Source organism: Emiliania huxleyi, assembly GCF_000372725.1.
Source record: "Emiliania huxleyi CCMP1516 unplaced genomic scaffold EMIHUscaffold_102, whole genome shotgun sequence".
NCBI classification, from domain to species: Eukaryota; Haptophyta; order Isochrysidales; family Noelaerhabdaceae; genus Emiliania; species Emiliania huxleyi.
This window is the reverse complement of record NW_005202303.1, coordinates 222,224-237,514: the sequence shown is the minus strand read 5'-3', so window position 1 is coordinate 237,514 and position 15,291 is coordinate 222,224. Positions and strand designations below refer to the sequence as shown.

Genomic DNA, 15,291 nt, shown 5'->3' with positions numbered 1-15,291 from the left:
CCGCCGCCGTCGCGGCCGCCCTACCCGCCCGACCCCGCCGCCGTCGCCGCCGCCCTACCCGCCCGGCAATGCCCCGACCCCTCCGCCGTCGCCGCCGCCCTACCCGCCCGGCAATGCCCCGACCCCGCCGCCGTCGCCGCCGCCCTACCCGCCCGGCAAGGCCCCGACCCCGCCGCCGTCGCCGCCGCCCTACCCGCCCGGCAAGGCCCCGACCCCGCCGCCGTCGCCGCCGCCCTACCCGCCCGGCAAGGCCCCGACCCCGCCGCCGTCGCCGCCGCCCTACCCGCCCGGCAATGCCCCGACCCCGCCGCCGTCGCCGCCGCCCTACCCGCCCGGCAATGCCCCGACCCCGCCGCCGTCGCCGCCGCCCTACCCGCCCGGCAAGGCCCCGACCCCGCCGCCGTCGCCGCCGCCCTACCCGCCCGGCAAGGCCCCGACCCCGCCGCCGTCGCCGCCGCCCTACCCGCCCGGCAAGGCCCCGACCCCGCCGCCGTCGCCGCCGCCCTACCCGCCCGGCAAGGCCCCGACCCCGCCGCCGTCGCCGCCGCCCTACCCGCCCGGCAAGGCCCCGACCCCGCCGCCGTCGCCGCCGCCCTACCCGCCCGGCAAGGCCCCGACCCCGCCGCCGTCGCCGCCGCCCTACCCGCCCGGCAAGGCCCCGACCCCGCCGCCGTCGCCGCCGCCCTACCCGCCCGGCAATGCCCCGACCCCGCCGCCGTCGCCGCCGCCCTACCCGCCCGGCAATGCCCCGACCCCGCCGCCGTCGCCGCCGCCCTACCCGCCCGGCAAGGCCCCGACCCCGCCGCCGTCGCCGCCGCCCTTCCCGCCCGGCAATGCCCCGACCCCGCCGCCGTCGCCGCCGCCCTACCCGCCCGGCAAGGCCCCGACCCCACCGCCGCCCCCAGCGTGCCCGCCGCTCACGCCCGCCCGACCGGGGGGGGGAGACCTCAGCGAGGATGGGTGCAGCTACGTCGCCGATGCGGGCGCCCTCACGACCGCGGACTCAAAGAAGGGCCTGTCTTGGTGGCTGTGGCTCATCCTCGCAATCGTGGCGCTCCTCCTCCTCTGCTGCCTCTACCTCCTCTACAGGAGGTATCGGCAGAAGCAGGCCCCGCCGCCGCCCGCGGAGGGCGCGCCCGGATACGCGCCCACGCTGCATGCGCCGCGCGCGCCGGCACCGCTGGCGGCCGCTGCGGGAGCGGTGCCCACCTTGAAGACGCCGCGAGGTGCGCGGTCGCTGGCGACTGCGTTGGGAGGGCTGACCACGCTGAAGACGCCTCGTGGCCCGCGCCCCCCCCCCCCCGCCGATAACATGGCCGAAAACGAGCGGATCGAATCGGAGCGGCGGGCCTCTGAGGCCCGCCGCTCGTCGGGCCTGTACGTGGACGACAGTTGGCGGACGGCGTGCAGCTCGGACCGCTTCTCGGATGCCGAAGCCGCGAACGAGCTGAGGATGATTGACGAGTGCGCCGCACCCCCTCAAGCGCCCCCGCTCACGCTCCCCCCTCACTCTCCTCTCTCCCTCGCCCTCGTGCAGGCTCCAAAAGGATCGCTCGAGAGCGATCACCACTCCCGATAAGGGCCCGAGTGAAGCCAATGTGGGCGCGCTCGACCGGGCGCGCGCCACGGCAGCTCAAGGACATTCGTCAGGAATATCCCGGATCTGAAGAGACGCGTTTCCGCTTCCGCCCTGTTCCTGACTTTAGTCGAAGCATGTAGCAGCCAGACAGCTCCCCAAACTCTAGACTTGAGTTGTGTCCGACTTGTGTGATGCCTCCATGCGTTTTCCTGCGACCCGCGTCCGATGACGACGACGCCCTAAAAAAAAAAAAAAAAAAATTGCTAGCTCAAAAAACCGGCACACCAATCTCCCTTCCTCTCTCTATCCTCTCTTGGAGCTCCAGAGTCCACACCCCCCTGCCCCGGGATCGCGTACAAGCTATGGCTACCGTAGGCCACACTAGCGTCGCTGGGGGTTCCCTGCCCTAGATGGGAAGCTGGCCGCTGATCCGAAGACCGACTGCACCAGGGCGCCTAGATATACTCGAGGTGAGCGAGGGTGAAGTTACGCCTTAAATGCCGGCCTCTCTACTGTGGACCTTACTCCGAGCTCGTTGGCTCCTCCTATTCCCCCACCCCCCCTCCCCCCCCACTCTCTCCGAGCAAGGGCGTGCGCTACGTCCCCAAGGGGGGGGGGACGTGGGGGGGAGGTGTGGCGCTTGGGTTGTGGCGTTTGGGTTGTTGTGGGGCACCCAAACGGTTTCGGTTTTCCTCCTTGGTGCCCCGAGTAGAGCGCGATCTCCCCTGGAGTCTGTCGCGCCCGTTCTGTCTAAGCTCGAGGTTCAACCTTCCAGTTGATCCTTATCGGACTGGTGAGGTCTGCCTAGCCGTCGTAGTGTAGTGCCTGGGGTGCGTCTGCGTCGGTGCTACACACACTCGGCAGGACGCTGCTCTAGGTCGTTGCTGCTGGTCGTCGCTGTTTGTCAAGGTGATAAATCGTTTCTCTTTTGTTTCAACAAAATGACTCTCACAGTGACTTCTTTGTGTGGCCAAAAACATGTCCGAGATAAACCCGAACCCGGGCCTTTAGATCGGGGTCGAAGGTGCTACACACACTTGCCCCCTGGTGGTCTGGCACTCGGCGTTATTCCTACTGTGGGGTTAGGCTGTTTTTCTTTTATTTTCTGAATCTCGGGGGGGGAGGGGGGAAGTGGGTTCCGGTGTTTTTTCGTTGCACTATGCACATACGTAAAATTTGCGCTTAGTGCAAAGTGCAAAGTGCAAAGTCCAAAGACCAAAGTGCAAGTCGCCCTCGTGTTTTTCTTTTTATGCTTTGGCAGTAAAAAGAGCTGTGTGCGGCAGGCGCAGGCTCGGCCGATATCCAATACTTCGACTCACATCTTCGCTGCGGTGTGCCCGGGGAGGCGCGGCGGCGGGGTGGATTGAGAAGGCTCAGAGTGCAGAGAGACTGCAGGCGTGCAGAGGCGCGCGCTGCAGTTTCTCTGATCGGGCTGCTGGCGGTGTGAGCGCGGGGTGGCGTGGTGAGGCGTGAGGCAGGCTATTGTTGTGGAGTGCGGGCTGCATCGTCAGGCGTATGCGTGCACATGGTGTTGTATGCTGTGTGTGCAGGCTGGCAGTCTGTGCAGCAGAGAGCGGAAGCGCGCGCGCGCGCGCGCGCGTGCGGGCGTGCGTGCGCGCCTGCGCGGTGCCGGATCTGCGTCTCACTCGCGGCGCGTCCTGGTACAGCCGCTTATGAGATGCCAGAAGCAGTCTGCAGAGCCTGCACAGGGCGCAAAAAGGCGCAGGTGTGCTGGTGAGGTGTGCTGCGGCGCGCGCGTCGCGGCGTGAGTGGATATGCGGCTGCCTCTGGTGGTGCGAGGGGCGCGCAGCTGGTGCGGGCGGCGCGGGACGGCCATGGGGCGCCAGCACAGGGCAGACGCACATGGGCACAGCTCTGAAAGGCGCTGCGCGTGTTTGCGTGCGCGCGGGGACGTACGCGCAGTTTTCACGCGGTGTGCCTGGAGAAGGGCATGAGAGGCGCCGGCCGCGCGTGTATTGGCGTGTGGGAGTTCGGAGTATGCCCGGAGGGCGTGATGGTGCCCGAAGGGCGGTCCTCCATGCGGAGGTGAACCTTTTCAAAAAAAGAAAAGGTGACGACGACGCCCTATACCGAACCCTCTTACTACACGGCGAAGAGAGACGGAGGAACGTTTGGCTGCCAGACATATGCGGGCCTCGAATGCGTGCCACGCACGCAGCCAGCACGCAGACACGATGTTCACGACCCAGCCAGCACGCAGCGGGAAGCTGGCGGTGGACACGGGCTCGACTTCCTTCTATCACGTCGCGGACACCCACCAGAAGCACTGTTTCGCGCGACGACCCGCCTCCCTGCCCGTCGACCGGGCGTTTGAGTCCGAGTAGATCGCGGGGGCGCTAGTCGCCATTCTCCTCCGTCAACTTTCCAATGCACGGGTCGATCTTAGCCCACTTGTTGCCGGTGCTCAAGTTGCGCGCGAGGAGCGCGGGGATGTGCACAAAGAGGTGCGCGATGAAGGGCAGCGGATCCGCCACGTCAAAGTAGGCGTCCTTCTTCGTCGCCACCGTCGACAGGAGCGCGCCCGCGGATCGCAAGGAGAAGGGCCTCTTGGAGAGCAGCGCCCAGATCTGCAGGGGGGGGGGGGGGGGGGGGGGCCAAAAAAAGGCCTCAACTCCCCCCTTTCCCCAGGGGCGGGGGCTTTGGGGAAAAACGGCCCTCCCTTCCCGTTTCCCGGGAGGGGGGGCCCCCCCCCCCCCCAAAAAGGAAAAACCTTTCCCCCTGGGCCCGGGGGGGGTCCCCCCGGGCAACCCCCTTGTGGGGGCGGAAGAGGGCCCCCCCAAAAGGGGGGTTCCAAAACAGGTTGAGCACGTTCGACGAGAAGCGCGGGTTGCACTCGATCGCGTACGGCGTGCCGCTCTGCGCGTCGACGATGAAGTCGATGCAGACAACCCCGCTCAGCCGCCGCGCGGCGCAAAAGTCGCGCACCCACGAGCGCAGCGCCTCGCTGCGTGCGGGCGTGTAGTTGAAGCAGGAGAGGCACGCGCGGTTGTCGGTGAAGGCGAGCAGGCGGCCCTCCTTGACGAGCGCACACGTCGAGTACTCGTCGCCGACCACAAAGGTCTGGATGATCCACGGGTTCTCCTGCGAGCGGCGGGAGGAGAGGGGGGCGGCGTGAGGCGCGCGGCTCAGGGCTGGCGGCGGGAGTGGCGCCGCGGCCTGGCCTGCGTGATTGCCGCGCCGTCGGTGTGGAGCTTGGCGAGGTAGGCGTCGAGCACGTCGGGCGCGCAGGGCAGCGTGAAGAGGTCGAGCCGGTGCATAGAGTCGTAGGCGAGGCTCTTGAGGATGTAGCGCGTCTCCGCGCCAGCCGTGGCCGTAGCCGCCTCCGCGAGGAGCTTCTCGTTGAAGGCGTGCGCCTCCTCGTCGGACGCCACGCGGTGCGAGCGCGGCGCGGGCAGTCCGAGCCTCTCCGCGCTGCTGCAGAAGGCGGTCTTGTCGTCCAGGTCGCGCACGGTTTCCAGGTCGAGCGACCACGAGACGCAACCAGCGGGCAGGACGGGCGCAACCTGCGCCTCGTACTCGGACGCCGCGGGCGAGGTGACGGGAATGAAGAGGTCGGCCTTCTCCTCGATGGCGAGCGCGCGCACCGCGTCGAGGTAGCCGGCGAGGTCCTTCTCCGGCAGCGGCACCATCGCAAAGCGGTCGACGCAGTTGCTCGCGCGCGAGGCGACCATCCAATACTTGGACGTCTCAAGGAGGACGACGCGGCACCCCTGCGCCTTGAGCTGCCGCGCAATCACGTAGGCCTTGGTCATCTTGCCTCCCGAGACGATGGCAACCTTGCCGTTGGGCTTCACCTCGTCGCACCGCTTGCCGCCGATGGCCGCAAGCCGCTCGCCAAAGGTTCTCCCGAGGGCCACGAGCACGGCCCAGCAGGCGACAACGAGGGGCGCGCAGGCAAAGATGCCGACCAGCGTCGCGACCGACCAGAGGCGCGGCTCGATCGCCTGCCGCCACGTCCTCGGTGCAACAGCGCACTCGGCCGGCTCGAGCTCCGCTGGGTCAGCCTCTGGCGTCCTCTCTGAGGCGAACTCGGTGTCGGTGTCGGAGGAGTAAACGTCAGAGGTGCTCGTCTCCGTCAAGATGGGCGTAACCGGGCGCAGCTTGTACGCGCAAATGGACTCGTTGTCGCTGGAGATGTCGTCGGAGGAGGTGCTGAGCTCTGTAGGCGTAGCCGGCCTCTGCTTTGCGTACTCCGTCTTAGGCGAGATCGGCCTGATGAGGACAGAGTAGAGCATGTCCTCGTCGCTGATGTCAATCGGGGTGGCGTAGCCCATGGCGGAGCTCTTGCTTTGCAAAGTCCCGTGCTTTCGTGATGAAGTCACGGAGTTTTCGGGTGAATGTTGCACAAAACTCTTGAGAATTCCACAGACGGCACTCCAAGTGCTCCAAGTTCCAACCACGGCATTTCCAACCAAAGTCCCCCCCGGGCCACCGCAGACATGGCAGGCCATCACTGGTCAGACAGACTGAAAGATTCATTCACAGATTTTAGAAAACCTTCTCCAGATTTTTGCGATAGATAGGAATCCAAACAAAACGTAACAGCTACACCAGTAAGCTAAAAGTACACTGAGAGAGAGAGAGAGCACACACATACACTGAAAAACTGTCCCTTGCCTCGTGTCTAGAATTGTGTCTAGAAACTTCAATGAATTGCCGAGAACCCGACGCGAACGTGTCATCATCTTCGCAGCTCATCTTCGCCCAACCACACTGCCGAGCCATGGTAGCCAGCCTCCGCGTGCTCCACGTTGCTGGCTCGCCCGTCTCGCAGTACTACAGCATGATCTCCGTCCATTACGCCCGTCAAATGCTCGCTGGCTCCTCCGACGAGGCGACCAAGGCCTCGTTCGAGTTCACCTTTGCCGTCGTCCTGCCCGGAGGCGCATGGTGCATCGTGCCCGACCTCGACCAGGGGACAATCGACGATGCGCCCAAGCTCGAGCACGGAGCAGCGCTGAGCACGCTCGCCGCCTCCGACTTCGACGTCTGCGTCCCGCATATGTTCTGCTGGCCCGGATACACTCAGTATCGCTCGATCTTTGATCTGATCGGCGTGCCGCTGGTTGGCAACACGGCCGAATGCATGGCCCTGATCACCGACAAGCAGCAGACGAAGGCCGTGGCCGCCGCCGCGGGCGTACCGGTGCCGCCTGGCGAGCTCCTCCATTCGCCCGACCAGGCGCTGACCTCACCGCTGCCGCCCTCCCGCTGTTGCTCTCCCGCATATTCCAGTTGCCCTCGCGCTCACTCCGCTGCTGCCTCTCATTTCCGCGCCCTACCCGCCGCGTCCAGACGCCGACGGTCGGGTACCCATTCGTCCTCAAGCCGTGCTGCGAGGATAACTCGATGGGCATCTCCAAGGTGGAGGAGGCGGGCGAGCTGCGCGCGTCGCTCGTGGAGGCGTTCAAGTTTGACAGCAAGGTGGTCTGCGAGAAGTTCATCCCGCTCGGCCGCGAGATCCGCGTTGCGGTGGTCGAGGACGAGGCGGGCGAGCCGTCAATCCTGCTGCCCGCCACCGAGTACCTGCTCACGCCCGAGCACCCGATGCGCACGTCCACCGACAAGATCTCTGTGACGGAGGAGGGGCTGCCCGACGCCGACAAGTTCTTCGCCACCAACCGCGAGGAGGCGCCCGACTTCCGCCGCTCCGTCTGCCCCGCGCCGCTCGACGACGCGCTCACCGCCAAGCTCGGCGAGGCGGCCCGGCGCGCCCACAAGGCGCTCCGCTGCCGCGACTTCTCCATCTTCGACTTCCGGGTTGACCCCGAAGGCGAGGTGTACATGCTCGAGTGCCAGCCCGTCTGCTCCTTCGCGCGCGAGTCGGCGATGATTGGCATGGCCTCCAAGACGGACCGGCCCGAGCTGCAGCACCCGCAGCTCTTCCACACGATGCTACGCCGCGCCGCGGCGCGCAAGCCCAAGCCGTTCGATGCGTCGCAGAAGCTGGGCATGAAGGCTGCAGCTCGATCCACCTCGCCCTGCTCGATCGTGACGACCGCGACCTGAGCGCGCCCCCCGGAGATGAGACGTGCGTATGGGAGGCTTTTGCCCTAGAGCTTTTGCCCAAAGGGTCTGTGACAGCGAGAGTTGTGTCCGTCGTGAGTGTGTGTGGTCGCTGGTCGGACCCTTGCGCCCACCACTGTTGAGAAGTGTACCGTACCTTACCCCCTGGTACTTGAAAGCCCATGCGTTTTTTACGTGCCAGTGCGCGCAGTCCCGTGCCCAGTTTGTGCGAGGCGCTTCGTCGTAAATTTTCTGTGGCCAGTGTTGAGATTGTAAAATTCTCACTGCTGCGTTCGTCCCTTGTGCGCTTGTCGTTCCATGCATGCGCTCTTCCCACGAGGCACAACAGCACGGCGCCTGGCCAGATGGTGTCGCGCTCTTCCTTGTCGGCGCCTCCTCATGGACGCTTGTGAGTGGTGTCTTTGCGTCTGCGGTGTGGGAGATTCGGAGCGCCCCCGAGGGCTATGCGCTCTTCTCATCGATCGATGTCGCTGTGCAGGTCTGCAACGTCGCTCCAGCAGCGCTGGTCCTCCTCGCCCCCGAAGGATGGGTTGATGCGAATAGCGAGCATCTCACCTGCTCGCTTCTCGGGCTCGGTCTCGCTACCGCCGCTTGGCTCTGCCTCGTGGGCTCGCGTCTTCAAACCGCCTCGACGTCGCTCGGCCTGCTCATCGGGGCAGCGGCAGCTGGGCTCGTCGGGACGACTGCGATGGTCTGTTTCTTTCCGTATGCCGCCACCTTTCGCGGCCGCGTGAGCGTCGCCGCCCTGTCGGCTGGCGTTGGCGCCTGCGGCCTCGCCGCGCAGATACTCGCGTATGCTGCGGACGGCGGCGAGCGATTTGGCTCGCGCGAGTACTTTATTGGTGTGGGCGTCGTCCAGTTGGCGGGCCTGCTCGGACAGGCGTGGCTGCGAGCCAACGCGGCGACGGCAAAGTGCTCCGAGGCTCCCCGACTCGAGACAGAGGAGCACAAGGGCACCCTTCGCGGATGGGCGGCGCGACACGGCCGCGGCCTCAGATCGGCGGGCGAATATCCGCTGGTTGGCGTATCCGTAACTTGCGTGCTCAACTTTGCGATGCCGAGCCTGCTGCCCTATTTGAACCCAAGCGTGTGCGATGCGGACGCCCTCTTTTGGCTGACAGCCCTGTGGAACGGGAGCTCTGTCCTCGGCCGGCTCGCCGCCTCCTACCACCCGCTCCAGGGCTATGTCGTTGCAAACGCCACGCAGGCCGCCATCCTGGCTGGTGCCGTCGCCGCCGCCGCTCGCGCCGCTCCGCCACCAACCGCAGTCTCGCTGCCCTTGGTGTGCCTCTCCTCGGTCCTCCATGGCCTGGTCGTCACGTCCGCCTTTGTTGCCGCCTCCAACGCGGGAGGGACGGGCTACGTCGGGCTTGCGAACCAGGTGGGGGCGCTGCTGGGAAGCCTCTTCGCGCTCGTGCTGGTGAGGGCCGGGGCGATCCCGGACGCCGGCGGGCCAACGTGTTGAGAAAAGAGTTTTACAAGTCACTCTCTCTCACGAAAAAAAACGGTTAGTTTTGAAACTAAGGCACAAAAACTCAGCGGTTGGTGCACCCCTCACACTCACACATTCCCCTCATCCCGACACCCTTGGCTGAGCACATCTTCCTGCGAGCTAGCATCTCCGCATTTTCTCTTCCAGTCATCCGCCCGCGCCGCGCGCCATCTCTGGGCGTCTAGTGCAGCCACTGACAGAGCTATTCCGAAGGAGTGGTCGACGCCTCGCCTAGAGTCGGGTGGGCCCGCGCACTGCTTAGCCCTGAGGGGGGAGTGTGTGTGAGGTGGTGTAATGTTGTCCCGTTTCAGGTGGCAGGTCAGGGGATTAGCCGGGAGGATTCGGCAGCTCAGGCTGGGGTTGAGCGTCTGCAGGCCTTCCGCCCGCGCCGAAATTCACAGGACACAGCCCTCCCGGGCCGGCGGGGTGCTCCTTGGATCGGGCCCCGCTCCCCGCTTTTCCTGTACCTGGACTGTCCGGCCGGGTCCGCCAAACGGGACCGTTGACGACTCGGAGGTGCTGCACAAGGCGTACTCGGCCCCCAGGCCTACTATACTGCGGTGCGGTCTACAAGACCCTGTACAAGAATGAGAAGAAAAAATCAGTGACGAGGACAAAACCATCCAGCCTCGAGGGAAAGGACATCGTCAACGGTCCCAACTGGATCGGCCCACCCATCGACCGCACCCAGCCCCGGAACGACTCGAACAAGTACGCCGTCGACACCAACAACATTTCGAATTCGAAATGCCACGATTACCCCGTAAGTAAGGTGAACCCGTCAGGGTGGGGCTCCTCCGGGCCGTACCTCGGTATTCCCTAGGAATGCGGCTCAGCTCGCGGGCCACCAGCCAGCCCACGACCCGCTCCCTCTGTCGCGGGTCGCAAGGGGGTTGGTCCCGCTGCATGACGCGCACTCGGAGCCGCCGCCGCCTCTCTCTGTCGGCAGCCAGATAGAGGCTGCCCGGACAGCCCGGCGGCGTGGCAAGCACCCGCGCGCCACAACGAGCGTGGCGGGCGACGCCTCGGGCCATGACTGTCTGTGCACACACAGCGCGCTACATGCCTACATCGCGCTCGGCTCTCGCGCTCCCCGGACTGCTACCCGTACCCCCACTGGGACACAGAGTGTGTCTGAGTGTCTGAGCTCTGTCACTGCTTTATAAGCCAGATTTCGACCATCGACCAGGTAGGTACAAGGTGGTCCGTGCACCAGGTGCAGCTGCAGCTGCAGGTCGTGGAGACGGAGGTGCAGGTAAGGTATGGTAAGGTAAACGTCTCCACAGTCGCACAGACCACACACACATCAGTCATCACACAAAGTGGTGGGGCAAGGGGGGGCGACCCTCGCATCTCCACGCCCGGGACACGGGCAGGAGCCCGGTCAGTGCAGAACTTGGGTGCGGGAGGCACTGGGACACTCTCTGTCACGACTGAAACCGCCCCAGGTCCCCACGACGCACGAGCCACGAGGGTCGGTCCCCCACACTGAGCGCTGTTTACTGACAGCTGCAGCCGCGCCACTGGGAGCGGGACTAGTGGAGCGGGTGTCGAAGGGGACGTGCCCACATGGTGCGGGACACCGCAATGTCGGCGGTTGCACAGCAGCCTTGAGTTGGTAGGGCCGAGCTTTGCTATTGCCATCAAGGCGACCTCTGCTTTCCGCCCTCGCCCTCGCCCCTGCTGGCCAGCGAGAAAGAAGCGACTCCCGCTCCCATCCCACTCACACAGGTGCGTCGACGCTGCTTCGTTTGCGCCTGCGCCCCTTCCACTCGTAGACGAAAACAGAGTAGTTTTTTGGTACGGTGCCTACAAAAAATATCCGAGAGCGCATGCAGGATTTACGGCGTTCTCCTTGAATTGATTTTTTATTCGCTTCCGCGAACCGACGCCGGCGAATCAGAAAATGGTGGCGGCCTTCGCGGCACTAGTGACGCCTCTGCTGTCGACATTTGCTCCCGCGCCGCGGTCAACTCAGCAGGCACAATTAGGGACGACTCGCCATGTCGGCAGCCTCCCGCACGTCGTGCGGCACCCGCCCGCTCGCTCGGCGCTAGATCCCGCCCTCGTAGAGGCATCCACTGTGAGCGGTGCTGCCGCGCTGGGCGGCAGCCTGGACCCTGCGCTCGCCGAGGCCTCCGCTGCGAGCGGCGCGGCGACGCTGGGCGGCATCGGCGGCCTGCTCAGCAATCCGGCGCTGCTCAGCAATCCCGCGATCGCGGCGGCGGGCGTCGGGCTCGTCGTCGTGGCCACCGCGGTGCGCGACTACCTCGAGGCTCCGCTGGGCGCGCCGTACCCGGCGAACGCGAAGGGCTACGACCCGGCCGCGGCGAACCGCTTCTACCGCGCCCGGCTGCCCAAGGTTGCGGCGCGCCTCCTTCGGCTCGGCTGGCTGACGTTCGGCTTCAACGCCAAGCTCGCGCTCGACTTCGCGGCGTACAAGCGGGCGGGCTCGCCGGAGGGGGAGCCGTGGCCGAACGAGGCCGACCGCGGGCGGGAGGCGCTCGCGCTGGCGACCCAGCTCGGGCCTACCTTCATCAAGCTCGCGCAGGCGCCTCTGAATTGATTAATAATTACCTTCATTAATTATTTACCTTCATCAAGCTCGCGCAGGCGCCTCTGAATTGATTAATAATTACCTTCATTAATTATTTACCTTCATCAAGCTCGCGCAGGCGCCTCTGAATTGATTAATAATTACCTTGATTAATTATTTACCTTCATCAAGCTCGCGCAGGCGCCTCTCCTTGATTAATAATTACCTTGATTAATTACTTACCTTCATCAAGCTCGCGCAGGCGCCTCTCCGACTCTTCCGAGACACTCCTCCTGGACGCTTCCTGCACCGTCCCTCCTAGACTGCCCTAGCTTGGCCCCATCCTCAGCTCACCCCCCTCAGGCGCTCTCGATCCGCACCGACCTCATCCCAGAGGCGTACGCACTCGAGCTGCGCCAGCTGCAGGACGCCGCTCTTCCCGTCGCGCTGCAACCGTCCCTCAACCGGCGGGCCCTAAGCGTCCCTGAACTCTCCTGCAGGACGCGGTGCCGCCCTTCCCGTCGACGCAGGCCAAGGAGATCCTCGCGAGCGAGCTGGGCCTGCCCGGCGGCGCCGCGGCGCTCGCTTCGACATTCCCGCTCCCTGTCGACGGAGGAAGCTTCGCTGAAGCTTCTCCGAACCTTCCTATAGGCGCTCGCCTCCACTTTCCGCTCCCTGTCGACGGAGCCGCTCGCCGCCGCCTCCATCGGCCAGGTCTACCGCGGCACGTTGCACGACGGCCGCACCGTGGCGGTCAAGGTCCAGCGGCCCGCCATCCTCGACGAGATCGGCCTCGACCTCTACCTGCTCCGGCTGCTCACCCCGCTGCAGACGCGCATCTCCAACGCCGTCAACAGGCTGCCGACCTACGACGCGGACATCGCGTCCGCACAGGCCCTCGCCGACGAGTGGGGCGCGACATGATGGCTCTGGCGGAGTAGCAGATCAAACGGACTCCTTAGGCCCTCGTCGACGAGTGGGGCCGCGGCTTTGTCGCGGAGACGGACTACCTGTACGAGGCCGACAACACCGAGTCGTTTGCCGAGGCACGGGCGCGGCCTCGGCGCGGCGGCGCGATGCACTCCTCAGCCTGTGTTGGTTGATTGCGCAGGCGATGGCGCGGCGCGGCCTCGGCGCGGTGACGTCGCCCGCCGTGGTGCGCGAGCTCTCCTCTTCGCGCGTGCTCGTCACAGAGTGGGTCGACGGCACGCGACTCGACCTCGACGCGTCGCCCGACGTGCCGCGCCTCTGCGGGGTGGCGATCAACGCGTACCTGACGATGCTCCTCGACACGGGCGTGCCGCACCCGAGATCGCCCGAGATCGCCCGAGATCGCCCGAGATTGCTCGGCACGGGCGAGCGCCGCAACGGGTGATCTCGGACCCATCTCGGGCGATCTCGCTAGGCGTGCTGCACTGCGACCCGCACCCGGGCAACTTGCTGCGCACGACGGACGGCAAGCTCTGCATCCTCGACTGGGGCATGACGCTGGGCGTGCCGCAGGATTTGCAGTACTCTCTGATTGAGTTCATCGCGCACGTCAACGCCGAAGACTACGCCGCTATGCCGGACGACTTTGTCCGGCTCGGCTTTACGCCACCGGAGCAACTCGAGCGGGTGCGAGCCTCCAACCTGACCGAGGGCCTTTCCTTCGTCTTGCGGCAGCTCTCGCAAGGCGGGGGAGGCAAGAAGCTGCAGGCGCGCGTGCGGGACGAGTGGCGCGAGCAGTACGACCCCGGCGGCTTGCTCAGCAAGGAGGAGCTGCGCGCCAAGGTGCGCGAGGGGTTCTACGCGCAGGCGCGCACGCAGCTCGAGGCGGACGGGGTCGAGGGCGCGAGCGTGATGGACGTGCAGAATGTGATGGAGAAGATGCAGCAGCGCAACCGCGAGCTCTTCCAGGTGCCGCCGTACATCCTCTACGTCGCGCGCGCCTTCTCCACCCTCGAGGGGATCGGCCTCTCCTCCAACGAGGACTACTCCATCGTCTCGGAGGCCTCCCCGCACCTCTCCAAGCGCCTGCTCCTCACACGAGCTCGTCACACCTCCTCTCGACACCTCAGGCCTTCCCGTACCTCTCCAAGCGCCTGCTCACCGACGACTCGCCGCGCGCAAAGGCCGCACTCCGCTCGATGGTCTACGGCGCCGAGGACAAGGACGCACCCCCCCCCCCCCCCGCCCCTCGCCCCTCGCCCCACCACCCTTGTGTGTGTGGCGAGCTTGACCTCACCTCACCTCACCTGGTCTCAGGACGCCTCCAACGCGACGCCGAACCTCAGCAAGGTGCTCTCCATGGGCGACGGATTCACCTCCTACTCCTCCGCCACCGCCGCCGTGCCGCAGGCTGCGGCGCCTCCCGCGGCCGGCAAGGCGGCCTCGCCCGCCCCCGCCGACGCCGCCCCCGCCGCGCCGCCGCCCGGTGCCGCCGCCGCGCCGCCGCCAGCCAGCGGCGGCGCGGACGCGGCGCAGGAGGAGCTGGTCGATCTGCTCCTCTCGGCGGACGGCGGCTACGTGCAGGAGCTGCTGCTCGAGGAGGCGGCCAAGCTGGCCGACGCCGCGGTGCGCGACACGATCGCGCAGGCGGGGCCGGCGGCAGCGGCGCTGCCCGCGGGCCTTGCATGAGCCGATTCGGGTCTCTTCCTCTCAGGCGGGCAGCTCGGCGGTGGCGTCGCGCGTGGCGGAGGCCCTCCGTGCGCCAAAGGCGACCGCACACCCGGCGGCTGGCTCTGCGACCCTTCTGAGAACCTTCTCGGAACCTTCCTGCAGGCGATCGCCGACTCGACGGTCGGCTCGCTGCCCCTGCCCGGCCCCCTCCGCTCGCTGTACGAGGCGGCGCTGCTGCCGGCGACTGTCCTCGACGAGGCGACAATAACCCAACTTTCAAACATTGATGAGGTGGTGAGTCATACTAGGCGACCGTCCTCGACGAGGTGACGCGCCTGCTGCCGGCGCTTGCGCGGCGCAGCGACCTCGACGCCGAGACGCTCGCCTCGTTCGGCAGCCTCTGGGACAAGCTCTCCGATGCGGGCGGCGAGGGAGTCGAAACGAAGCAGGCGGCGGAGGGCGATGCGGCGGGGCTGGTGCCGCCATCGCTCGCCAGTGTGCAGAGCAGCGCGGGTCCCCCTTGCCGCCCCCCGTTCGAGCCGCCCTCCGCCCCGAGATGACCCGAGATGACCCGCGAGAGTAGGCCCGCTCATCGAGGAGCTCTCTGACCCGCACTCGAAGCTGCGCCACCGTTTGCCCGCCATCGGAGCCCTCTCGCGCCGCTTTGGCGCGCTGCTGCTCCGCCGCGTCGCGGCGCGCCTCGAGGCGGACGCAGACGCGCCGGACGCGCCCGGGATCGCGCGCCCGCTCGCGGAGCGTGCGGCGGAGATCGACCGCAGTTTGGCGGCCGTGATTGAGCCGGAGGCGGGGGCGACGGGAACCGGCGAGAAGGCGCGGGTGAAGGGGTGACACACGGGCGAGCGACCGCACGCGGCGCGCGGGGCGAGAGGAGAGATACTCGTTGGGACTCCACACGAGTGGGGTAGTACAGGTAGAGGGGTGAAAGGTGTTTTTTCGTCTCAAAGCACTTTGAAAACGCGGGAACTACACAACTACTACTAGCCAGGCGCCGTGTTTTTTTCACGGCGCAATAAA

The 15,291-nt window shown here is 66.4% G+C and overlaps 5 protein-coding genes across 5 annotated transcripts; 4 read left to right on the top strand and 1 right to left on the bottom strand.

The window, feature by feature from the left end:
- The first annotated feature begins 1,109 nt into the window (after positions 1 to 1,109).
- EMIHUDRAFT_454114 (hypothetical protein) lies at positions 1,110 to 1,836 on the top strand. Its single transcript, XM_005793247.1, has 2 exons — positions 1,110 to 1,464; positions 1,538 to 1,836. The coding sequence occupies exons 1-2, from the start codon at positions 1,313 to 1,315 to the stop codon at positions 1,665 to 1,667; spliced, it is 282 nt and encodes a 93-aa protein (XP_005793304.1). The 5' UTR covers positions 1,110 to 1,312; the 3' UTR covers positions 1,668 to 1,836.
- Positions 1,837 to 3,939: 2,103 nt separating this feature from the next.
- Positions 3,940 to 5,397, bottom strand: EMIHUDRAFT_52960 (hypothetical protein; the record flags this gene model as incomplete). The annotated part of the gene is made up of 3 exons (XM_005793246.1): positions 3,940 to 4,218; positions 4,349 to 4,678; positions 4,816 to 5,397. Coding segments are annotated over 3 exons (1,191 nt in total), but the record flags the coding sequence as incomplete, so codon positions are not given.
- Positions 5,398 to 6,323: 926 nt separating this feature from the next.
- Positions 6,324 to 7,789, top strand: EMIHUDRAFT_428706 (hypothetical protein; the record flags this gene model as incomplete). Its single annotated transcript, XM_005793245.1, has 2 exons — positions 6,324 to 6,746; positions 6,836 to 7,789. The coding sequence occupies 2 exons, from the start codon at positions 6,324 to 6,326 to the stop codon at positions 7,607 to 7,609; spliced, it is 1,197 nt and encodes a 398-aa protein (XP_005793302.1). The 3' UTR covers positions 7,610 to 7,789.
- Positions 7,790 to 11,025: 3,236 nt separating this feature from the next.
- On the top strand, positions 11,026 to 12,579 carry EMIHUDRAFT_222253 (hypothetical protein; the record flags this gene model as incomplete). Its single annotated transcript, XM_005793244.1, has 4 exons — positions 11,026 to 11,481; positions 12,019 to 12,096; positions 12,186 to 12,260; positions 12,307 to 12,579. 4 exons carry the CDS (start codon positions 11,026 to 11,028, stop codon positions 12,577 to 12,579), a joined length of 882 nt encoding a protein of 293 aa, XP_005793301.1.
- Positions 12,580 to 12,758: 179 nt separating this feature from the next.
- Positions 12,759 to 15,228, top strand: EMIHUDRAFT_454112 (hypothetical protein). Its single transcript, XM_005793243.1, has 7 exons — positions 12,759 to 12,952; positions 13,117 to 13,638; positions 13,716 to 13,808; positions 13,903 to 14,353; positions 14,419 to 14,496; positions 14,565 to 14,769; positions 14,840 to 15,228. The coding sequence occupies exons 1-4, from the start codon at positions 12,770 to 12,772 to the stop codon at positions 14,272 to 14,274; spliced, it is 1,170 nt and encodes a 389-aa protein (XP_005793300.1). The 5' UTR covers positions 12,759 to 12,769; the 3' UTR covers positions 14,275 to 14,353; positions 14,419 to 14,496; positions 14,565 to 14,769; positions 14,840 to 15,228.
- The last annotated feature ends 63 nt before the right edge of the window (positions 15,229 to 15,291 follow it).